The sequence below is a fragment of the Kryptolebias marmoratus genome, linkage group LG7 (genome assembly GCF_001649575.2).
Source record: "Kryptolebias marmoratus isolate JLee-2015 linkage group LG7, ASM164957v2, whole genome shotgun sequence".
NCBI lineage: Eukaryota > Metazoa > Chordata > Actinopteri > Cyprinodontiformes > Rivulidae > Kryptolebias > Kryptolebias marmoratus.
The window spans coordinates 3,929,972-3,955,178 of record NC_051436.1 but is presented as its reverse complement, the minus strand read 5'-3'; the positions used below and the strand labels follow the sequence as shown (position 1 = coordinate 3,955,178).

General features: G+C 38.9%; 1 protein-coding gene across 2 annotated transcripts in view; it reads right to left on the bottom strand.

Annotated features, from left to right (window-relative positions):
* Positions 1 to 25,207, bottom strand: part of nlgn2a (neuroligin 2a) — a 261,113-nt gene that overhangs the window by 82,721 nt on the left and 153,185 nt on the right. For both annotated transcript variants that reach the window (XM_017436050.3, XM_017436051.3), the window contains one exon: positions 2,534 to 2,683. In XM_017436050.3, the coding sequence (XP_017291539.1) occupies positions 2,534 to 2,683 (150 nt within the window). The remainder of the gene's footprint in view (positions 1 to 2,533; positions 2,684 to 25,207) is intronic.

Here is a 25,207-nt window from a genome sequence, read left to right as displayed (position 1 = left end):
TGACTGATTACAAAGTGGGGCCAGGTGCAGATGAGAGCGACAGGCTGACGTAGAAAAATACTGAGCTGCAGGTGAATAATAACAGAGGAACACGTGAGAAAGCAGGCAGAACTGCAGAACGCAAATGAAGACTCAACTCTAGAAGCACATTAGAAAACAGATCACACAGAACTACAGAAACACGCAGAACGCATAAAAACACACGAACCACGAAACCAGACGGAACTACAAGAACCATGAAGTCCAACGGAAGCACAAGAGTAACAAAATACACAACCTTGAGCTAAACCCAGCCAGAAAAACCCATATCAAAAACAGAAAAATCTCCATACCATGACATATTTAGCAACTCAAAATTGCAAAATAAATTGTGAGTAAATAAGCAAATTTTTCATTGCATTCTCTCTGATCTCTGAGTGTTTGCAACCAAGTAATCAGAAAACTGTTTATCCTTAAATCATAGTTTTTTTTTCATCTGTACAGCACTGCCAAACTAAATTTTAGGTCATAGACATTATTTTATTGCACACTTCTGCCCACATTGGACTCACCTCAGCTCACACCTTAGCAGTTTCCCTCCACCGTTTATGATTTAATTTGCTTGAGTACACTTTGTAAATAAAAATATGTAGATTTAGACCAGTTTTAATTAATATTATTCACCAATAGTGTGTCTTTTAGACGACGACTCTGACTATTTTGAGAGAAATTCTCTTGCTGCCAGCAGTCGCAAACCAATGAGAAATCATCTTTAAGATATTTCACTGTAATACGGAACATCCCTTCAGGAAGTCAGTCCACCGTCAGTTGTCACCAATTTATTTGACATAAACACATGTCATGTCAATATGCTCATATGCAGAGTGAAGGATAAAACTAGTTAATTAAGCCTGTGACAGATTTAGCATCTAATGTTATTTTTTTATGCTCATTACTGGGCCTCAGGATTTGGGGTTTTGTTTTGTTTGTTTTTTGAGTTTCTTTTATTTTATTATTTAGTTGTCTGGGTTTTGTTAAGTCTTTGTTTCTTGTCATTTTCCACTTGTCTTCAGTCAGCACTTGTTTGCCCGCCTCCACCTGCTCTCAATTATAATCACTCACCTGTGCCCACTTCCCATAATTATCCTCTGTCTTTAAAACCCGGTCATTTCCTCCGCCTGCTCGCTAGTTCACTGTTTGTCTTATCATCCTAGTAGTCCTGCTCCCTTCATGTTTGCGGCATTCTTTGGTTTTAGTTTGTTTTGTTTCTTTTATTTTAAATGAATCATTTTGTTTTTGGCTTTAAAATGAGTCTGCATGTTGGGTTTGCTGTAATCTCCACTATATATACACCCAACAGGCCATGCATCATTCAGTACCAGAATGCACAGAAATAATAAAAGCAACTCTAAAAAAATCTGCATACATTTTCATTTATTTTGTTTGCAGGTAATTTGACAAATAATTTGTTTGCACCTCTTTCCTGCACTTGATCTAGTTGCAGTTATTTGTCATGTACCAGCAAACCTACAAGCTAATTTTAGCATGAACTTCTTTTCCAGCCACTAGTTCATGGGGAAACTGTCTTGTATGCAACCGGTGCATGATGCATAAGAGGTTGAGGACTGCTGCACTTAGGTACACAATACAGCTGTTGTTGAGGAAAAATTAATTTAATTATGCTGATTTTGGCTATTTTCATGCTTCTTATGAATAATTGGCAATAATACAAAGCAAACAAAACTTTACAATAGGTGGGTGCCACTAAAATAGTTTCTAGTGGTGAAAATACTTACTTCTGTGAGATTTTTTTGAAAAATGCAGCTCGTTTGTTTCAAAGTGTGGCTCCTGAAAAATCTGTTTTTAGAAATTAGAAAGCCATGTCCCTTTTGCCTTACATCTTTAAAAAGAAAAAAATGAAAATCAGGCCACCTATTCTGACTCGAACAAGCAAAACAAAGGATGGTAAGGCTAAAATCTGCCCTCTAAACTTTACCTCAAGCTCGGATAATAAAATACTTGGTCCATGAATCTTTTTGAGTAGCTGAGCCTAAATTGAATAAAAATATTTTTATTAATCCCCAAAGGAAATTGCACTGGTAATGAAAACCATTTTTGCCAAAAAAAAAAACAAAAAAGAACAAATAAAAAAGCCTGTTTTTATTTTAAATGAGCCCTCTCTCCTCACTCAGAGTGATTGTAAAAGAAGCATGATTATAATTGAATCAAATCTTGAGGCGAGCAAAAACTCACTGGAAAAAAAAAAACAAAGTTTAATTACACAATTATATTTTTTAGACTGGAACAGAGGGCTAAAAAAACCCATCAGACTGCAGAGAAATTGAGCACTCATGATCAATGTCTGCACTGGTTGTCATTACGTTGATGAATTTTTATTAAAGTCATCCATCATGAACGTAATCAATTCAGATAAAAGATGTAGAGCCTGCTGAGGGGAACTGACTCGTATGTGTTCATATGTAACTAATGAGCTGACGGGTGTGCAGATATGGCAGCGTTCGTGTTTATTTGTTTCGCGTTTTTCGTCGCTCACCGAGCACGCCCAGGCGGTAGTTCATGGTCACCACGATCACGTTGCCGTAGGCAGCGAGGACGCTGGCGTCGAACATGTTTCCGGTGCTTTCCATGTAGGAGCCGCCGTGAATAAACAGCATCACGGGTTTCTTCCTGCGGTCACGGATATCTACACACACAGAGAAGAAAGTAGGGGGAAAAAAGTCAATAAATGTGTTTACATCTCTCATATTCTGTTTGATCAAACACGGCGTTAGGCTATAATATATTGAATAAACAGCAAATTGTTCGGCTGGATCAAAACAAAGAACTATGTGAGGGTATAAAATCGCTGCTCCCTCCCTCCGGATGATAGATTTATAAAAGAAGCTTTATGTAATTTAGACTTCAATCAACATGATGGAGGAACTGCAAGACACTGTTTCCTGGTGATTAAAGTAATAACACCTGCAGAAATCCATTTGATATGAGTTCTAACATGAATATAAGTACTTTGTGCTGCTTTTCTTTCATATTAAAAGACAAAAACTGATGCAATTCCGATCACAAAGCATAAATGACTTCATGGTCAGCTGATTCTTAGGTTTTTAAACATGAGCAGAACATTGAAAAAGGAAAGAAGTAGGTAGAAACTGTGTGCACCACATTTTTTTTGCTTTTAAAGTTTTAAATCCAATCCAAAAAATCTCCCTACTCCAAAAAGGTGTTAATATTCTGCAGTCTGGGGTAAAAAATAAAGAATCACGACTGGGAACACAACTTTCCGAAGGTAGAGAGGTAAGTTATGAAAAAGGAAAGATTTGAACCAGTGTCTGAACTTGTTTCTGGAGGAAAAGTATACTGCGTGCATTCAGCAGATAATAAAAAGCCATTGGCACTTAAGACATCAAGTCTGGAATAAATTACCCTAATTTCAGCACTTTATTTTGCACATTAGAGCTTGGAACTCCTATAAATACAAAGTGCAAATTGCTGTTGGCTGCACGGACAGCCTTTTTTCAAACTATTTCTGGGTCGGTTCCCCTGTGAGGAATCTTAGGAAAACAGAAGGTTTTTATTAATGCTATCAGTTTTGCGCTGGCACAAATCATTAGTGGGTCCTGCCTTGAGGTACAAAATGGACAGATAACATAAATGTCTCACATAAATGTCAGGCTCTATCATGAAAAAAAACAAAGTTAAGGTTCAGGGTGGTTTCTTGGGATTTATTTTTTCATTAAGTAAGTTTTATTTTTTAACCAATAAGTAATTTCGCTTTAAAATCTTAGCTGATATTTTGTTTTTAATTAATACCGGCTTTATTCTTCATTCCTTCTAGATGTCCTGGTCAGTAGGCTTTTTATTATTCTTTGGACTTGAGCTGCTTCTTTATTTTTATTTTGTTACTTGTTTTCAGTCCATTACCTGACCATTTTCAGAGGAGTGTTGTTTGCTCATCACTTAACTTTGACCTATGATACTTTCAGACATAAAACAAAGCTCTTAAACTCAAGGGATGAACCGCTGTTGGACTGACACAGATCGGACAACTTACCAAAGAACCAATCTTAAATCGATTTTCAAACACTTCACTCACGTGTTTTGTTCCCATTTCTTTAGCTGAAGCAATGAAAATACCAAAGTTTGTCACATAAATTAGCATTTTAGCACCAACAAGGTATTTCCCAAACGGCTATTAATTAAACACTTCTCATACAGTCTATGATTACCTGAAAGGTGCTGCATCTCTCAGGTTCTATGTCAGGTCTTTACAGCTTTTGGCTTTCAGATTGCATAGATTGATAAATCATACAGGAAGAAAAAAATCAGGAAAATGATGACTCAACATTCACACTATTAGAGATAGAGCTGTACTACATATACTGTAAGTGGCTTCAGAATGAATCTGATGTTAATGATGAGTATTTTTAACGGTTGTCAGCTCTGTGCTCACATGCGGGACGGTCCCCGACGGGCCCTCGTTGGCCTTTGAACCCTTCTCCCAGCTGACTGCGGGACTCTCCTTCCTGCCAGGAGCCGACGGCAGCATATGGCACACAGGACTTGGGACCGTGGCTCAGTGACAGCCCCTGTTGGCTCCAGTGTGTGCATGTGCGAGTGTCTGTGCAGGCCCGAGGTTGTGGGAGAGCAGCAGAGCAGATCAACCACATAAATAACCATTACAGCATCTGTTACGGAACGGAAGAGCGATTGACTCGCTTTGAAACTTTCCTTTGTGAACCTGAATATGTTAAATACCTGCTGAAATATGTATTAAATGCTTCAAAGTGATGATCCACCGGGGCATCATGGAGACATACATGTATAGTCAGCTATGACAGCAGAACGGGTGTATCAGTGTGGCAGAAACACTCACTATAAGGGTAGGCAGCTGCAAAGGAGAGAGTCGCTATGGCAACTGCTTCACTGAGACTTGCTTCCTCTCTCTCTCCCTTTTCTCTCACGTGGACAAGGTCTCATTGACTGTTGCCGTAGCAACATATTGCTCCAGCACATCTCCAGCCCTCTGATGCCCTTTGCCACCCTTCCACGTTGGTGTCATTTCATTAGCGGCGAACGGGCTCGTGCTCACACCTGCTGCACACGATCGTGCAACAGGAGGTAAAGACTGACAGCCGCAGGCGTCGAAGGAGACGGAATGCAGATGCGGCCGCGTAGCCTCCCGAACCGTCGCGAGACACAAACGCATACACACACAACGCAGGCTGTCATGGTTGACCTGTGGACTCTGTGTCCATGGATCACTTACAGAGCGAATCTCTGGCTGTGGTGCAGTGACAGATAGGAGCGAGGTCCTCGAGGGCTACAAGCTCTCCCTCACTTTCTCTCTCCTCCTTCCCTTTTTCTCCGACTTCACGTCCCTCCAGCTCTCTCCCTGCCTCTGGCGTTGTCATGTTTCTACCTGAATTCAGGTTTAGCACACAATGCCTGCAGACAGGAGAGCTTCAAGCTTGCATTCTCTTGTTTGATCCTCATGAGGGATGACGTCCTTTTTTAAAAGCCGAATCAAATATTTAGACTTTCAAAACCTACTGTTTCATGATTAAGAAATCTTATCAGCTCAACTGGCAGAACTTGACTTTTTTTTCTCTCCCTCTCTAAAACATGTCCCCAGGCTTACATGACAATATGACGTCCTGGACCAAAAAGGCCGTAGGGAAAACTGAACAGTTTCCACAACATTCATGCAAAGCTTGAAAAACTCTCAGATATAATTTGCTTGATTATCAACAGATGGTAAAAACCTACACAGACAAGCTGATGCTTTGGAACAATGAGTTTAATCATGACATAGAAGGGTAAAAAATAAAGGATAAATTAAAATTGTTGCAATGTAAATGACTAAAAGCTTTGGACTTTTTCTCAGTGGGTTTAAAAGAAGTTGCCAGTTTTGATTTTAAGACGGGGAAGATCAAAGTTGTGTGCTTTTTATGCCACAACAGTATGTTTTTGCCTACGAACTGTAGATGCTAAATTTTATTTCAACTTTAAAAATGAGGAAACTAATATAAAGGTTTCAACTCTACTTACTACAAATAAATGCTTGTTAAATCACAGGCTGACGATTACAATGAATGACAAAGATTGCCATTGTGCAATGAAAATCTTAAAAAAATTCGACAAAATCATATATCCAAACACAAATGTTTGACAATGCTCGGTAAACAAAAACGACAAAAAACAAAAGCAAGATGGCAGCGAGCAGCTGAGGGCTGGTACCCCGAGGAGCTTAACGCGGCTGCTGATCCTTTCAAGCAGAACGAAGACAATGAGACGATTAGGCCCGAACTTGTGTTGAGCGTTCCAGTTTATTGCACCACCCAGCGTTGCCCTCCGAGGCCCCGCCCTCTGATCTCCAAACGAGACGAGGGGGTTTCCTCGGAGTTATTAACGGGGGTGATTAGCTACTGGATCGGACAGCGGTTTGCTTCGTGATGGACGTCACTGTTTGTCCTGATTTTTATGGACATGGATGCTTCCTTTTAGCACCGGGGTGTCCAATCCTGGTCCTCGAGGGCCACCATCCTGCTTGTTTTCCTTGTTTCTCTGCTCCAACACACCTGATTTAAATCAGTGGGTAATTAACAGGCCTCTGCAGAACAAGAAGAGGTAATTTAACCACTGAATCAGGTGTGTTGGAGCAGAGAAACAAGGAAAACATGCAGGATAGTGGCCCTCGAGGACCAGGATTGGACACCCCTGTTTTAGCAGAATCGGGGTGTAACTGGATGGATAGGTGGCCTTAAATACCTAATTGCACATAAATAAGTTAGTTGTTTGTTGTTTAAACTACTAAAAGTAAGAAATGGATAACATGCATTGTGGCTCACAAAGCTTTTTCTAAACTACACCTTGAGTTACAAGTGAAGGACCCAAAATTTACAATCATGTTGACTCAAATGGTGGGTGCAGGAGTTTGCAGAGATTTTACTATACATCAATATGAGCTATTAAGACACCAGCATTGGGTTTCACTTTCAGAACACCACAGTTAAAAGATATTAAATCAAACTATAAAGAGACAAGAAAAGAGAAGTAGGATTTTCCCCAATCAGCATTTTTCATTCTTTCAAGCTCGTCTTGCTGCCTTTTTACACCATTTCTATTTTCATTAGTATCTATATGCCACTAAGGGAGGCAGAGATAAACACTGACCTTTTGCATGTGGCATCCAAACTGTAATAACAGGGGAAAAAAGCTCCCAGCAAATGAGAAACTGTCATCTGTGTGTAAATACACACAGGCTCTTTGTTTGAGTGGTCCAATTAACACAAAGGTTACGGAGCAGTGAGAATATTGCGGCAGCGTAATGAAGGGAATATGTTCGAGATTATTTCAAGCCTGTAATTCTAACAATAAGAACGTCCAATCTATACGATCAGATGCTCTGACTGATACTGTTCAACAAAATCCACATGGATGAGATGTATATAAATAAACTGACCACGAAAATAAAACGACTACGATAAGTTTAAAATTAAAAACAGTTTATGGATTAAGAAAGTCTTTGTACTTCATCATTGTAACCAAAATAAACATCATTTTGACACTTTACATGTAGTTTTTCTTACAGCCACCAAATGAAACTGTCATGATTGTCTGTCTTGGTTCTTTGCTTTAGTTTTGTCTTTTGGTTTTCTGTTTCCTTGTCACTATCCACCTCCCCAGTACTTTTCCAGTCACGTCTGCCCCGCCCATCTCCACCTGTTAGTAATCATTATCACTCACCTGTGCCCATTTACCTCATTATCCTCAGTCTTTAATAACCGGTCACTTTTCATCACTCCTCACTGGGTCATTCCTCTGTTCTGCTCATGTTTTTCGTCTCCACGTCTTGCCTTGTCTTCTAGATTTTGTTATGGTTTGTTCTGCTGCCACGCCAGCCTTTATTTTGTTATATTTTACTTTAATAAATTAGTTTGAATGATGAGTCTGCGCTCTGAGTTCGCCTCCATCTCCCCCCCTTCTGACAGAAACTAATATTTGTAATTACAGATCATAATTCCCAGAGTGAAGAAAAGTTTTGGAAAAAGGTTTTCTGGTCACGATGGTCTAAAACAAATGCAAAAAGCTTCTTTTTTTATGTGTGGTTCTATTTTGAGTTGTTTGTAGCAAAGGGGAGAGTAACTGGGATGCGAGCCAGCTCCTCTGAAACTGAATTCATGGTCCTCCAACTGGAAAAGGTTGGAATATCCTCTTTGAGTCAGGGTTGAGTTTTTGCCTCCAGCAGAGGAGTTTAAGTTTCTGGAAGTCTTGTTCATGAGCAATGGCAGAATGGAGTAAGAGTTGGATTAACAAATCAGGGGGATTTATATACAATAAAGAGGAAATTGTCCTGGTTTGTAGTGCTAAAGAAATACCTGAGCCAAAACGCCAGGATTTTGATTTACTGGCCCATCTACATTCCAACCCTCACCTATATGGTCATGAGGTAAAGATTATGACTGAAAGAACAAAATCCAAGAAACTGAATGGAGCTCCCTTTGTTGAGGTGGTTTGGACAGCTGACTAGAATGTCAAGGCAGACCCAGAACTCGCTGGAGGGATTACATATTCTCTCTGGACTGGGAATGTCACGGGATCCCCTCAGAAGAGCTGGAGAGTGTCACTTGAAAATGGATGTCTGGATTTTCCTCCTGGGTGCGTTGCCTCTGCATCCCAGGCACAAATAAGTGGAAGAAAATGGAAAAAGGGATGGATTTTTGATTCTCCTTTTGATAAATTATTATCATTTTGCATTTTTCTAGTCCTGCTGGCCACTTATATTGCTTTTAGTCTACAAGTCTCAGGCACAGATTTGGCTACAAGGGGTTCAGTCTCTTGCTCAAGGGCACTTTAGAATGTGGTTGGGGGATGGCAGGATCAAACCACCAACTTTCCAATTGGCAGACGTCCACTCCTTTCTCCTGAGCCACAGACAGATTTACTGTTTTTGTACCCACATGTAGCTTTGCAAAGATGAAAAAGATGCTAATATTTTTCTCGCTTGAGTCCAAAATGAAACCACAAGAGTCCGTGAAAATGCATATTCAGAAGTGAAAAGCTCAAAAGCTTTTCATCTATACATAAAACATTTTTCCGATGCCCCAGATCTGGTTTCCAATAAAATCTGAAAACTTACAGCACAGAGAAAATACACCATTTTTCTTTACTTTTACATAATCTCTATTGGTATCTTTATTGATAATCAATAACAGAGTCTAAATTCAATGTGAGCAACTTGAACCGATCCACATTCAGAGAAACTCACTCGAATGTTGCTGTGACTTCCCTTGGTATCGAAGGAGATGAGTGTGTTGGTGTGTGTGTGAGTCAATAGCAGGTCAGCAGTCAGCTGATGTGACAGCAGCCTGCTGGAGGAGCAGACAGGCGTACAGAGATGAATGGGATGGGACGAGATGCATGGCAGCAGAGCCGACCACCAAGAAGGGCTCAAGATTATTCATTAGAGCACGTTGGATCAAACCAAAGGCCAAACTGATACCATCTAGAATGTGTGCATGCATTCATGCACTGGTATTGTGATACTTGAAGCAGTTCGGCATCCTTTATCCCTTGTTTTTTGTAAGTAAGTAAGGAAGCCCATTTACACGTAGAGGAAATCCCTGTAATCTCCAAAAAGTGGTAAAGACTCCTCGTTTAAGAGTTTGCCTCAAGGATGTTGAATAAATGTACCATCTGAAGTAGATTTGTCCCAAGAAGTTGTCCTAACAATATTGAAAAGACAAAATCAACAGCGCTAAAGTGAAATTTACATTTTAATTGTCTTTATTTTTCTTTTGGCGAACTTCCATCTATCCATTTTTTATTTCCAGCAGTCACTGGGCAAGAGGCGAGGACAGGCCCATCACAGTACCACAAAGGAATAAACAAAAAAAATACTCACACTCTGGGCCAATTTAGAGTCACTAATTAACCTAACATGCAGAGCTTTGAATTGTAGGAAGATACCATCAAAAATCCACTTCTTGCACAGGAAGAACATGCAGACTTAAAGACCTTCAACCAACCATGTCACTGTACCACCCTATTAGCAGTCAACAGTTAATTACAAAGATTACTAACGCCATTTGCAAATGCAAATACCAACGATGCAGCCTGAGGATTTCCTCCTACAGACGTGTCCACACCGTTTAATAAAGTTTATTTTACTCATCCCAGGTCCTGCAGCTGAAGACACCTTTAAGAAAACAGAGATGCTAATCTTGCTAGCTGGGAATATTTATTTTCACCAGTCCAATGGACCACTGTAGAGAGGGGTGTCCGTTTTAAGACAGTAAAGCTGAGCTCATCTGTGACCATAGTTTCCACTTTATAATCCTTCCAACATAAATAAATTATGACGGAGGAAGCAAACCCTGGGATGCTTTGAGTTGTTTCTCATTTTTTTTATCCATTTGGGAGGGAGGTAGGTAGCATTCTGATTAAAAAAAATAACACACACCAACTGGAGAAGCACCATTAGGCAACAACAAACAAATAAAAACATAAAAAAACAGACATTCGTGACAGTCATGTTAATTCTTGGAATTTGTTGATTTTAACGAGCCGTAAACTTGTTAATCTGATCAAAATTAAACTGAGGATGCTCAAAGACCTGTCTGCAACAGGTAAGATATTAATTATTCATAATCTTTCCACAGAACCTCACTTTAAGATATGAACTAAACCAAACTTAGCCAAGACGTCTTTGGACATCTAGATGCCTATTTGATGCTTTTTAACCCCCAAAATGTGTCAGTATTATTGCTTTAATAGGACTAAACTTGACTCTCTGTAAATATTATTTATATATATGAGTTCAGTGGTTTAGGTTTTTATATTGTATTCACAAATTTGATTAAGAACCTACCCAGGAAGATATTTAGGATGTGTCTACAGTAACTTGAGGAACACTGTTTGTGTTTGCTGACACCGCCGGTGACAGGAATAGTGTCAAGAAAAAGTTGAAAACACACACTGAACAAAAACACACAGCTCTCTGTCGATCTGAGCTCATAAATCTGGAGCTGTGGGGACCGACGTGAAAGTTTGGATGATACTTTCTGCTCGCCAGTTTGTTTTCCGTCTACACCAACCTCACCGCCCACGACAGCGAGAAAGTACCCACCTCACGGCTCAATATGCTTCTGAAGATCAGGCCAGCAGACTCTACAGCCCCAAAAACATAAGCAAACAGATTCCACTCCAAGATATTAAATGTGTCTGTAGCATTTATGTAGCAACTGTCACATAGAAAATGATTTATGACGTCAAAAAGGGTCTAAACCACCTAAAAGTAAAAAAAGCTGCAATGTGTTGTGCGTCTACTGCCCTCAATAATTTGCAATTTAAGATGAAACCTTCCTGCATTCACATTTTCTTCCCCAAATCAAACAGTTCTGCCTCTTCTCTCCCTCAGCAGATTAAGTGTGGGCGAGGAACAAAGGAGCAGAGTGAGCAAGATAAAAAAGATGAGTCGGGCAGCTGGGAATAAGAGTAGCCGCCCCGGCCTGCCTCACAACAACAAGGTCTTATTAGACTCAATAACATCTCCACAAACACAAGAACTCCTCTCCAACTTTCTCTCCCTGGTTATTTATCGCTCTTTCGCCATTCTGTTTTCATTCTCTCTGCGTCTTTGCCTCTCACTCTTCCCTTCGGGTTGATCCGTCTTGGATTCCTCCTCTTTGCTCTCATGCTCACCGCTTGCTTTCCTGAACATTTTCTGCCGTCTAAAGACTTGTGTTCATTTTGCACCAGCTTTTCATGCAGCCAAACGCTCCCATCATTCAGGAGATGAGTGCTACGACTTTTAGTTTTTGTAGTTTTTATACTTTTCTAAGTATTTAAAAGAAATGCACTGAAATCTCTTCAATCTCGCTTTAAAATCTGCTTTGTCATCTTAAGCCACTTTTATTTTTAGCTAGCCTTTTTGCTCCTTTTAGCATTTAGCTAATATTCTGTTTCTTTTACTTTTTTTAGCTAGTCTTGTTTCTTTTAGTTTTAGGAACTCAGTTTCAGCTCCTTCAGGACCCAGGATTCACCATCATTTATTATCATGCATCTTACTTTCGGATCTCAATTTTTATGTGAAATTCCCCCTTTTCCTTTTCCGTATTAATCTACAACTAGCAGTCTTTTTGTTGTGAAAAGATATCTGCATCCTCCCTGGACTAGAAGCCGTTTATATTCAGGGTTCTGGTCTTTGCAGCCTGCAGCTGTTTCTTCATTTGTCTTCCTCTATCCTCCTTCTCATCTCTCTGTTGTGGGCCTTTGTAGCGCCTCTTCCTGTAATTGATACATATCTCCCTTCGTGGTCCAAACAGGCGTCTGAATTAGGATGACTTTTTTGCTTTCCTCACTATTAAGGAACAGATCAATTCCACAAATTGAGTGGACGGGGAAGCAGCGGAACACAAATGCCACGGCCACAAAGACGAAAGAAAAAAGGTCCATTGTCCTCTCTTTTCCACTGCTGGCTTCCTCTCTTCTTTTCAATTTTCCACGTTCCTTTCTTTCAGCCTTAAGCCTTTTGAACTTGATCTGAACTCTTTCTCCTCTTCTTCCTTGTTTTCAATGCATTTTCCTTTACTTCTACATTTTTTATGCTTGACTGGCAACAAAGTGCCCAATATTTCTACAACCTTTATAAATACAGAATAAAAACAAACGTTGGCTCAAGTTAACACCATATCTTTGTAGTTCTTAATTATCTCAGGAAAACTCCCAGCTGATTTTATGCCTCTGAAGGAAAAAAAAGCTTATTGCTGAACATTTGCAACTTTTACTTTTAAAACAACCCTCTTAATTTAATTACCCTTTTATAAATGCTTGATATCAGTGGAAGGTCTTTTTTTTGTTTAAAGCTGATTTTGAGCATGTCAGCATCCATTCGGGAAACTACGATAAACTTTGAAAAACAAAATTTTACTCCACCAAAAACAAAACCGTAATTATTTCAGATCAACTACCACAGAACATAATGCCAACATATAACCATGTAATCACAGAACATTTAACGTCGAGAGGTTTACAAATTTCCAACTTCATTTAAGCAGCAAGAAATTTTAGAGATTTTCTTTAAAGTATAGAGCTGAATATCATAAAAAAAATCTGCACCAGTAATTATGTGTTGGTTCTATTGGATCGCATTGTAGATATTTTGCAAAATAACCTTTTTTTTGCTGATTTTGTTTCATTAACATGCAAACAGTTGTTTTAGTGAAAAGAATTAAGACGTTTTACTAATAGGTTTTAATGGAATAGATAGATAGATAGATAGATAGATAGATAGATAGATAGATAGATAGATAGATAGATAGATAGATAGATAGATAGATAGATAGATAGATAGATAAAAATTTTACCAAAACGTCAAAGTTGTAGCCTAATTTGTCCACTTTTACTTTGTGTATTGAACATGCACTGGTAATTACAACAACGGGTCTAAATTTATAGCATTTCTTTCTTTTTTATTTGATTTATTCATTTGATTTGTTTCATAATAATCTCATTAAAATTTGGTTGTTTGTTTAAAAAATTAATTACTGCGATAAAATGGGGACCGAGTTAAAGGAAAAAAAAATGCTAAAATTGTTTTGGAAGAATCTTTAGCTACATTTTAAATGTTTTTACTTTGTATTTCATGTTGATATTTTTGGCCCCTACTGACTTGGCATAGTATTTAATTATTATTTTTATTTATTTATTTGGAATTTCTGTTCTTCTTTGGACAACGATCCATATTTTTTCCACAATCAGAGGAGAAAAAAGTTATAAAAATAAAAAAAACAAATCCAGACTCATTGAGGCCTGAATCAAAGTGAAGATTTGATGAAATGTGCTGTCTCACTTAAAACAGAAACATTTTTACTTATATTTGCATTAAACTTGGAAGATACTGACTTGAAAAGGACTAAAATGGACCCAAAGATTCAGGTTTTAATTTGACTGGACTGAAATGGATTGCATGTAATTGGATTTAAACTGGACCTGTTAGCATTTTTTTTGTTTGTTTGTTTAGAACTCTGAGACGACTTATTGCAAATTGGTGCTTCATAAATAAATTGAATTGAATCCCAAATAGAGAGCAGTGATTTCAAATTTGTAATTACAAAAACCGCTAAGTGTTATTGCAAGTAACGCCACAGGAACGGCTGTCATGGGACGACTCCTAATTAAGCCTCTTTGTATAAATGCAAATGCATTTCTAGAGTCCATATTTGCAGATATTACGCTTCTGCAGCTATCTATAAATAAAATGTAATCAACCAGTGCTCCTCCTGGTATCAATGGCTTTCTGTCCTCATGCAACCTCTCATTATCTCCGGTCCACCTCCCCTCTTCCCGCCATCACCCCTTCCCTCCCTTTTCTAACGATCTGGTCATTACTGGGACTGCTGTTCCAGCTCAGGTTTCACGGGGCGTCGAGGGTCTAATTGGGACAGAATGAGTATGAGTGTGTGTTGCTGTCAGACTTTATTGACTGGGCTCCAAGGGTTGGCCATACTCCCCCTCTACAGAGTTAAACTCGGATTTATTCTTTGCATACAAACACAAATTGTATAAACAGTTAGTTAGAAAACAACAGGTTTTGGGTTTTTTTTTTTGGAAAGGGCAACAATGTTTCTGCCCAATTCAAGATGGCTGCCACAGGAAACACAAACATGGCTCTAACGCAGTCAGTTTTACAGATATTGAGCTAAAATTTGGTGTGGCAATAGCTGCGTCTCATTCTCAGAACATCTCATCAGATCATTTACAAGGTTTGATCAGAATGGCTTCATCTCCATCCCTTCAAAATGATGTTAGATCTTGCTAGGCCTTTCATTTCATTTTATTTCTCAGAAAAGTGTTTTCTTGCGTAAACGTACAAAGATGCATTTTGCATTTCAAACAGGCCGTGGTTGTATTCTACGAAATGTAAAATGCAGAAAAGCTGCAAAGCTGATGATCCTCCTCACTGCAGAAAAGATCCTGCAGTTTTTCTATCATTTCTATTCAAGTCATGCAGGAAATAAATTAAATGTGAGCCATCAGACAGCTGGAAATGTCTTTATTGACTGAACAACCATAGTGGCATTAAAGTTTTTCACTTTTTCTCACCAACTTGTAGACTTGGAGGATGGATGACTGCTAACAAGAGCCACTCATTCATGACTTAAACTTTCATTTTTATTTCTTGTAGTCAAATAAAAAGAGCAAAAAAGATGTTCAACTGGCTTTAAATTTACTATACATTACACGACAAAACATTTATCTGAAGAAATGTTTATATCTTTAAGGTTGTCCACTTTAATACCATAAAATTTGAGTTTGTTTCTGAATTTATTGCTTTTTGTGATTAAATGGGAGAAAATTATCCATACAGATCAAAAACTATTAATTAAATAAAGAAATCATCACACTTGAAAACCTCTAGTCGTTTAATATTTTAATTTATGTTTGGAAATTCAGTAATTGATTGCCAAAAGCGTTTCAGAATGCTTTTCAGTGAGCAGGCGAAATGATTTCATGGCTCGTTGCTGCAGCACATAATTGAATATCTGTTTTGTTTCCTAACATTTTTAGTTGTAATCTTCAAGTATGCATGTTTGTGACCAATTTTGTTTTGATTGTTGCTGATGTCGGGTTGGATTGTTTTTCTAAATGTAAGGAAACCTTTAGGTTGAGAACTAGAATAACGTTCAGAATGCATGAAAGACCAAGAAGAGCGGAACGTGTTCGTTTGTTGGGATACAATAAATTGTTTGCAGAGAATTTCAGTTGTTGTCTCTGTTCAGACACCAATGTTCCCATTAAGAACTGCTGTCAGCTCTGTCACGACCATCCACCCTCTTATACATAACAATACCTCCCTAATTGGGATGCTTTTCCAGCAGAACAATACATCAGAGTAAAGCCTCACATGCACAAAGCCAGAAAGAAGCAACATACCCGGAGAAATCATTACCTGGTTACAGAGAGAACTTTTCTAACTCAAAGCAGCTTGACTCAGCATGTCTCAGCAGAACTGCACGTGTTTGCACAGTGAGAGTAGGGATTAATCTTTGCAGTCGTTAGTGTCGGTCCCGAAAACGTTTCCCGCGGCGTGAGCAGCCGTCTCTTAGATCTGTCAGGAGCTTGGACACGTTGCACCACGGGGCCACACGTGTGTGTGGGGTGACATTCAAGCGAGCGTGCAGCCATTAATCTGTAATCAAACACCTGCACGAGTGGAGAACCTCCTGTTTGTGGTCCACATCGTCCCGGTAGGAAGGAGCGTGAACCGTCAGCCGCCATGAACCGAGTCTGTCATGTCAGGTAATCTGATGGTGGACTCCAGACGTATCAGGCCATGTCTGATAGGTTTTCCATGCAGCTAAACAAGGGCGGATTTCATCTGAATATATATTTTCTAAATGTTTTATTTAAATACAGCTGATAGAAGGTTTTCCAGCATATTAAAAAAGGCCTCAGTGCTTATTTTGAGTTGTTATAGATCCCTTCCACATGGGAACAGAGTAAACAGTATTTTTTTTTTTTTTTTACCCAAAATGGTATTTACCAAAACTGGGTTCCAGAATAAAAATAAATCTTAAAATTCCTGCATTGTTGTTGAAGTCTTAGTTCATATCTTCACAGCAGACTGCCATAATTTAAAAATAAAAAAGCTAAAGTTGTGTTTAGGTTTAGATTATTAACATAACTTGGTGTGACTTCTAGTCTGCATTACTAAAGTTTTGTAATAATAATAAAACATTTTATTTAATAGGTGCCTTTCTGGCACTCAAGGACACCTTACAATAAATACAAAATCAACCATATAAAAATGGTAAAAAAACAACAACAATTGTACCTCCATATAACAGTTTGAGGTGTTACACAAATATTAGGAACTATCACTAACCTTTTTTTTTTTACACTTATTTTCTGTTTTTATTGGTAATCTATCAGAATAGAGGGTAGAGCTGCAATAATTTGAAAATTAATTTAATAATACTGTAGTATCAGTAAGCCCAATATCAAAAAATTCAAATAAATTGTGTCAGGATTTGAGTATTTTGTTATTTTCTTGATCTTCTGTATTTGATTTTCATATGGTCCTTGTGTTAAGTTTGTTACTTGTGTTTTTCATGTTATTATATATTGTATAGTTTTGCGTATAGTCAGATCTACGCCTTGTGTCTCCATCCTTGTGTTCCTTGTTATCTACTATAAGTAAATTCTTGGTTTATTTAAGTTAAGTCCACTGCATCCGCCTGCATCCTGGTTCCAACTTTAACAAATCTGACAAAACTGTAGAGAAACAATATGCAGAAAACATAAATTTGACAATAAGATGGACCCACAGTCCTCTAAAAGCCCACGTCTGGAACAGGGAGTATTGTGAACAATGTAATGACTGAACATGTGATTTTATTGCAGCTGATTTTGCCATCGCAATATTTACCAATGTCATCGAAATCGCATGTTTTCCTAAAATATTTATTTTACATTTGTACCTTGTCTTTCACTCCTGATGACAAACTGTTTCAGTCACTGGACTGATTCAGTGGGAGCCATCAAGATAAAAAAAAAACACACCTAAGCCTGGTTGAAGGGTGCGGTTTAAGACGTGACGGCTCCATAGATTTGTTGCTGAGAACAGCAATACGTACTGTACAGTCTGTCTCTGAACATCCAACCATCCATTTTCTGACACTTGTGCCCCTTTTCCACTGGCTCTAATTCAGAAGTCCTGCTCTACTCCACTCTACTCTTCTTTATAAAGAACGCCGAATACCGAAACTTGGCACCATTTGTGTAAACAACGAAAGAGCTATGGACAACGTTGGCCCTGTATTGTTGCTGTTTTTTAAACTTATGGGGATTCTCCTGAGACTTCAGCAAGAGAGGCGCAGAGGAAGAAACGCTCTGGATGCCGCGATTGTTGTTATCCGCCAGAGATTTCAGGCTTTACAGCGCCTTCAGCTGGGGGACAGACGGCATAAACGTTGCAGGGTAAGCTAACGCTGTTGTTTATATTCCTACCTTCGCTCTTTATGCTCGCATCTGGTCACACCCACGACCAATGAGTGAACAGGAGCTAAGCTTGCACCGCCCACGAAGCAGGGCCAGCCCGGCTGGCCCGACTCTGAAGCAGGGACCAAAGAAGCAGGGACCGGCCTCAAAAAAATGCCAGTGGAAACGCGTGCAAAGCGAGCCGAGTAGAGTGGAGCCGGGACCTTTAGAGCCTGTATAAAAGGGTCATTAGTCATCCTGGTTATGGAGTCTTGCCTTACAACTACTGAATACAAATTTGAGATAACGTGAATAAAACTTCCTTGTTCTTAGCAGGTCTTATAGAAACTTCACTCTAGCTGCACACGCATTGGTTAACCATGGTCCACTCAGTTTCCACTGGGGTTTCAAACATGATATTCACCCCTTTCCTTTTCAGTAATTTATTTTTGAAACCAAGTTCTTGCACCGCACATCTTTTTATCCATCTGTTTCATAGCTTTATGTCACAGTTCAGCTTATGATGGTTAATTTGCTTGCTAATTAACTTGTTCATGGTAAAATTTCTAAACTACAAAGTACCAGTGGAGGGATCCTGAGTACCACTTTGAGAAGTATGAGTCTGAAGGAAAAAGAAAATTCAAAATCATTCCATTCAGTTTAATACTTAAAAAGGTGTCTATCTGCAGTTATATTGATTGGTTTTATTCCCTAAACCCTAACGTTGTTCGTCTGACTTCACAAAGTTTGAATCCATATCTCTGATGCAGCATTGTGGGAATTCAAAAGTGCACAGAAACAACTGCATCTAGGCCCATTTGATGCTTCATTGGAATTTATTTTCTCTGAAAACAGCGTATCAACCGGCTCTGCCCAGAAGTGTATAATTTTGCAATGCTTCACTGGTATCACTGATCTCACAGATGTCTGTTGGGAGGTCCTTTCTGTGATACAAGTTGACAATTCTGAGGTTGATTTGTTTCAGTGAGCACTTTTAGGGTTATTGATTTGGATTAAATAGACCCACAATAGCTGATGGCTTGCCCAAAGCCAGCGTTTGGAGGAATTCACCAAGGTCCAGCAGTGGAAAAGGAACTGAGCCAGGGTCCCTTAGTCCCTTATAGGCATTACATATGACAATAAATTGAGCCAAAAGCAAGACCAAAAAAAAAAAAAAAAGTCTTGAGCTTTTTCCCGAGCACTGAAGTAGCTGACAAGCCTCATGGCGCCAAGCAGCTCTCTCTTTCCCGGTTTTCTGTCCAACTCTACCTCCTGGTACCTTCCAATCCTTTTTATCTCCGTCTCTTTCTCAGCCTCCCTGCCTCTCCCCTCCTCTTCACTTTCTTTGCCTTGTCAAAGGGTTTCAAGCTCAATAAAATACAATCCGTCAGCCCGCGATGGAGTAGGTGTATACGGCGCGGTATCGACACAACCTTGACACAACGTGGGCCGAGCATGGAGGTAATGGGGATGCAGCGAGCTTCAGCGGCAAATAACCGACAGGCCCACCGAGAAGCAGAGTGATAGAATGAGACAAGAAACTCAGTCTCAGTAGTAATGTTAAAATAAAGTTGCTTTGACAGTACTGTTGATCCTCCCCTGCATTGGATTCAATTTGGACCTGCGCTGAGCTGTGCCGTGCCGTCTCATCCTTCGACACGGTGGAGTTTTCTGCACCCAGCCGTCCTGCTTTGTTACAGATTTTCTGTTCAAGTGCTCTGCTCTGCTTTTCATCTCCCTGCCCCTCATTGTTTTTCTGTTTCATTCCCCTTTCATCAATTTTTAATACATACCACTTCTCAATCCTGTCCCTGTGCCACCTCATTTCATTCCAAATCCTCTTACAAAGTAATTTCTACTTGGTGCATATAGATGTAAGGAAAAAAAATATTGTGAAATTATATAATGAACGCTGGTTTGCATGTTGTCTATTGTCGATTTCTCGTGCCTCTTTTGTCTGTTAGGCACGCCGAATATTTCAGCGTCTACACTGAAAATTTTCCAGGAAATGCTGAGATTTAGGAGGGCAGCATCTCAAGATACTCCCAATTATACGACAAAGATAAAAGGCGCCAAGTGCTTCTTTCTACCAAAAAAGAGGAAGGAAAAAAGCACTGTGAGCAAGTTTAAGGTAGGAAATGTTTTAAAATGAATGGAGTGTTGCTGCTTTGCCCACAGGCCAGTGACTAAATTAACACATACTGTAACGGAAAGAAACAAAGAGGTAAAAAAAGAGGAGAAAAATAACGATAAAGACTAAAACACTTGGGTCATATTATCTTGCCATCCATTATACAGCAAGATTAATATATCTTCAGTAAAGTCAAACTATAGTAATTGTTTGAAATTAACAGATATAAACCAATAAAAAAGCAGCCCAGTGACAAGGAGCAATAAGACATCAATAATGACATCCAAGCCATTTTCAGCTGTTACTGCTTGTGACATTTTCAATTAGAAGCCATTAATTCCGAGCTGATTCGGTAAACTGTGCTCACTCATGCAGTCAGCGGAGAACAACTTTCTGCAGAGCCATTGTTACGGCTGTTTATCAGCACACTAACACAGAGCTATTGTTGTGCTCCGAGCATTCGGCGGTCAGCAGGAAGAATATGTTTTATGCATAAACTTTTACAAGCATTTTCTTTTTGAATACGGCGCGCCGTAGTAAATATTCTCCTTTAAAAGGCGAGGCATACGCTCGAATACATTTCCTCCACCATTGTTGTTTTATTGGGAACTGTTGCTGTTTGTCTGTAATAATTGGAGACATCAGTTTTCATGTCCTGTGATTGTTTGAGCCATGGAGGGTGTAGAAGCAATCAGTGTAATGGCTTTCTATTCTTCTTGTTCCATGCAGTTCGGTAGAGTTGTTACATTAATGCTGTGAGCTTATGCTGTTGATGTCGAGTCTTATACAATGATTTAATCTGTAAGGCTGCCCGTATTGTGCTGTAGAGCTGTCTTCTGTCCTGTCCTATTGTGTGTAAATGAAGAAATATTCAAGAATTGCTCTCATAACACATTACGGACTCCAGACAGGTAAACGATGTGCTGTTTTTGTGTTCAGCGTAAAGAGAAATTCATAGTCAAATAAAAAAAAAATACAAGGTGCTAGTGCCCCGTGGCAAGTACAAACACCCAAATCATCAACCCTCCACCACCGTGCTTAACAGCTGATGGCACATTTACGATCCAGGTTAATTAGTTGGTGATTGCAGATTAGATTAGAAGTTTTTAACAGAAAGAAGGTAAAATAGTTTTGTTTTTTTCCAATTGGAACTGTAGCACAAGCTAAAGGCAACAGAACATAAGCTATAAGAAGCAGAACAGTAGCTAAGAGCAGCAGAATAGTAGCTTATAGCTAAGAGCAGCAGAGTAGCAGCTTAAAGCAAAGAACAGCAGAGTAGTAGCTTAAAGCTAAGAGCAGCAGAGTAGCGGCTTAACGCTAGGAGCAGCAGAGTAGCATCTTAACGCTAGGAGCAGCAGAGTAGGAGCTTAACGCTAGGAGCAGCAGAGTAGCGGCTTAAAGCTAGGAGCAGCAGAGTAGCGGCTTAAAGCTAGGAGCAGCAGAGTAGCGGCTTAACGCTAAGAGCAGCAGAGTAGCGGCTTAAAGCTAGGAGCAGCAGAGTAGCGGCTTAAAGCTAGGAGCAGCAGAGTAGGAGCTTAAAGCTAGGAGCAGCAGAGCAGCGGCTTAAAGCTAGGAGCAGCAGAGTAGCGGTTTAACGCTAAGAGCAGCAGAATAGTAGCTGAAAGCAACAGAACATTAGCGAAAAACAGAAGTACCTAAAATCAGCTTAACAGGAGCTAAAATAAGTTAAACAATAGCTGAAATGAGTAACAACAGATAAAATTATACAAACATGATGCTGGTGTAGACTCTCTGTCATGCAGGACATGATGAATCCATGTCTGTTGTGAGGAGAGTGAGTGTAATCTGCATGTGAACCTAGCTTACATACCATCTCATCTTTAAAAGCTCGAACTCCTCACTCTCTGCTTTTTGAATCGATAAAGTGAAACGTCTTCAGCTACAGAATGGAAGTTGTTTTTGTTTTTTAACCCTTTTTTAGGGGGGTTAGCTCAGTTAGCTGTCAAAGACCAGAAGGTTTTTAAAGAATTTGAAGAAATCTTAGTGCATTTCATTCAGTTTTTTTTTAATAATGAAGATAAATATTTCAAAAAAGTATAAAAATTACAAAAGTCATAGCAACCATCTCCTGAATGAGCTGAATGTTTTGAATCCCTGAATGATTATAATAGCTAAAAAACATCCTGAAAAAGTAAATTCCAAAAAAAAAAAACGGATGGAAGAATTTGCAAACAGGAAACGAAAGTGCGAACGGTGACTCAGCCTTCACACGGTAAGAACTCTAACTGAGCCTGGGTTGTGGCTTTTAGGCGTTTTCTCTGAGCAACACAGTTTGACCTTGGTCTAAACCCGATGGGACATCCACTCCCGAGAAAACTGGCAACCGTTCAGAAAAATCGTTCTAACTGCAGAATGACGAACTCCAAACTGTTTGAAAATGGTCTCAAACTTCCCCAAACTGATGTGAATTTGTGTAAATATATCATGTTGTAAATGTTTTTCCAACAATACTTTGGTAATAAAGATATCGATCTCTATGAGCGCATGTGAGGAATATTTAAAAAATATTTGTCTTATTTGTTCTTATCTTGTCTCTGGCTACTAAACAATGAATCTCTGAGCAGAAACGTTATATTTGAGACTAAATATGTAAATTAAATATTCTTTTACTGAACTCTTGTAGCACAAGAAACAATAAAAAAGTCTCTCAGGATTATCGACCACCACCAAAAGTCAGGCGTGTTTGCATCTGTCTGTCTGTTAGCAAAATAATACAAAAATAGCTATAATTTAGTATATTTTAAAGATGGAGCTAAAATTTGATGTGGTAGTAGCTGAGAGTAATTCATAACACGTACTCTGAGAGCTGACACATGGAGCAAATTGCTTGTGATTGTGCATAAAATTCATGTCAGGGTTTGACCAAAACAACTACAACATATCATCTCAAACTCATGACATGCATATAAATAATTAATTAATTAATTAATTCCAGGTTGAGTTTTGTATTTGCAACATAAACGCAACTAAAACACCTGCTTCCTTATTCTCTCACATCCTTTTATCTACATTTTAACAACTGCAGATATGAACTTGAACCATGCATTTCATTTCAGAGGTGGTTTAATAATTAATTCCAGCAATGGGTTACGGCATTCTTATTTTTTAAATTGTATCTTTTAATTAACGTTTCCTTTGTTGCCGTGTGTGTGTGCGCATGTTCGATTGTGTGCACATGTGTGTCAGAGAAAAGGTGAAAGTGTTGCTGCCAGAAATCTTTTCCAGGTTTGGGGCTCAGGTGGTTCTGGTTTGTCTCTGATTAGAGCCGACACACAGTACAGCGCAGGAGAAGAACACTGCCGTTCTCGCTTTGTTGATTTGGTTCAATCTCGCTCTAGTTTGTAATCCCGTCATCTTCCTCTCCGCACACACACACATCAGTGCCACGTGTTCCATCATTCTCTCTGAACATTGATCCTGAGCTGCAGTGTGATTCCGTGGCCTTTGCTTTCCCACACCTGAAGCAGAAGCTGCTGCTGAATAAAACCACCAAAACAGGATGAAGACAGTGACTGATGGTGTAGTTCGTGTAACTGTTTTGACACCAATAGACGACGTTTAAATAGGTTTTTGTTTGGCCTAGAATAAACTACTTCAAAGCCTGTGAGACTGGAAAATGAGGACACGGTTTTGGGCTAACTGCTGTTTGGAGACAAAAAAATCTCATCACGTATTCGAAAAGTCGCAACACTTCTAATTGCCCGGCATTATGAAGGATAAGGACTTGGTCGTTTTGAGATTTTTCTCCCACACACAAATAAAACCTACAGTAAAATCTTTTTTTGGGCAACAATTCAAGCGAGAGGCAGCTAGGACTTTGAGTTTATGGATCACAGTAGTGAGACTTTTCCAACAGGGACCTTCTCAAAACAACTGCTTGCTGTGTTGTTGGTTTTTTTGCACAGTGTCGTCTCTGTAGCTGTCCCACTTTCTGCACTGATCCCTGGCTAACAATGCACCTTTTCTGCATCCAGAAAAGCAGCTGTTTGGAAGAAAAACCAAACAGCTGGATGAAACACATAATGATGTTGTTTCACTGCACCGATACCCTTTTCCACCATTTTTTTGGTTTCTACGGTGACATCGAGCAGAAACGTAGGCTGTTTACAACGAGAACCACGGCCTCTTAAAAAGTTGGAAATTTCAACAATATGCTGATTTTTTTTAATCATTTTAGAAGTAAAGACAACCTAATACTTTTGTATCTGCAAATTGTTTTCCTTACAACAGCTTCTCTCAGTAATCTGAGTTTTATAATTTCCTAAATCTGATTATACTGACTCGCAGTATATGGACTGAATTAGACTGAAATGGACTGTGTGTAATTGGTTTTTCAAGCTGATAAAAACTAAAAATATATGCATTGATTTTCAACAGGAAGCCTACTGTCATCCCGTCTCTTTTTTATAAACTATCAGGCTGTTGAGTGCAGCAGATTAAATTCATTTAAACTCTTATTTACAGTAAACTGTGCTTCAGGGTTGGCAGTATACCGAGTATATCTGATATACTGTTAGTTTTTCTTTGTGTGATAACAAAATGACTACATTGCAATATCAAGCATACATTTTAATACCTGCTTTTGCATCTAATAAAGTAGGAGTTTCTTTTCCCAGGTGATTTTAATGCATCACAGCCAAAGACTGCATATTCTTATATTTCTGACATGAACATGGATTTCCAACTAGTCCAGGTTTTAAGTCCACCCCCTTAATTTAAATAAATGGGATATTACTGTTGATAAAATTTTAATAAAGAAAACACCTCAAATATTTTTCTCAGTCACTGACTCTTGTTGATTCACGTTCTTACCTTGCGGCTGTATGTTCAACATTGTTTTTGAATATGTTTAGCTGTAATTAGTTGTTTAATGTTTGAAAGAAAGTTCATGTAACACCATGACTGTGCGGGGAAGTTGTCGGGACTTGAAGGTTCACATTCCTAGAGCGCAGATGCTGGTCCCAAAAATACAACAGGGGAGCTCCTGTAAACCAAGATTTTGTTTAATTTTAACAACACAAGAAGATGGGGACACTTGGGATATATATATATATATATATATATATATATATATAT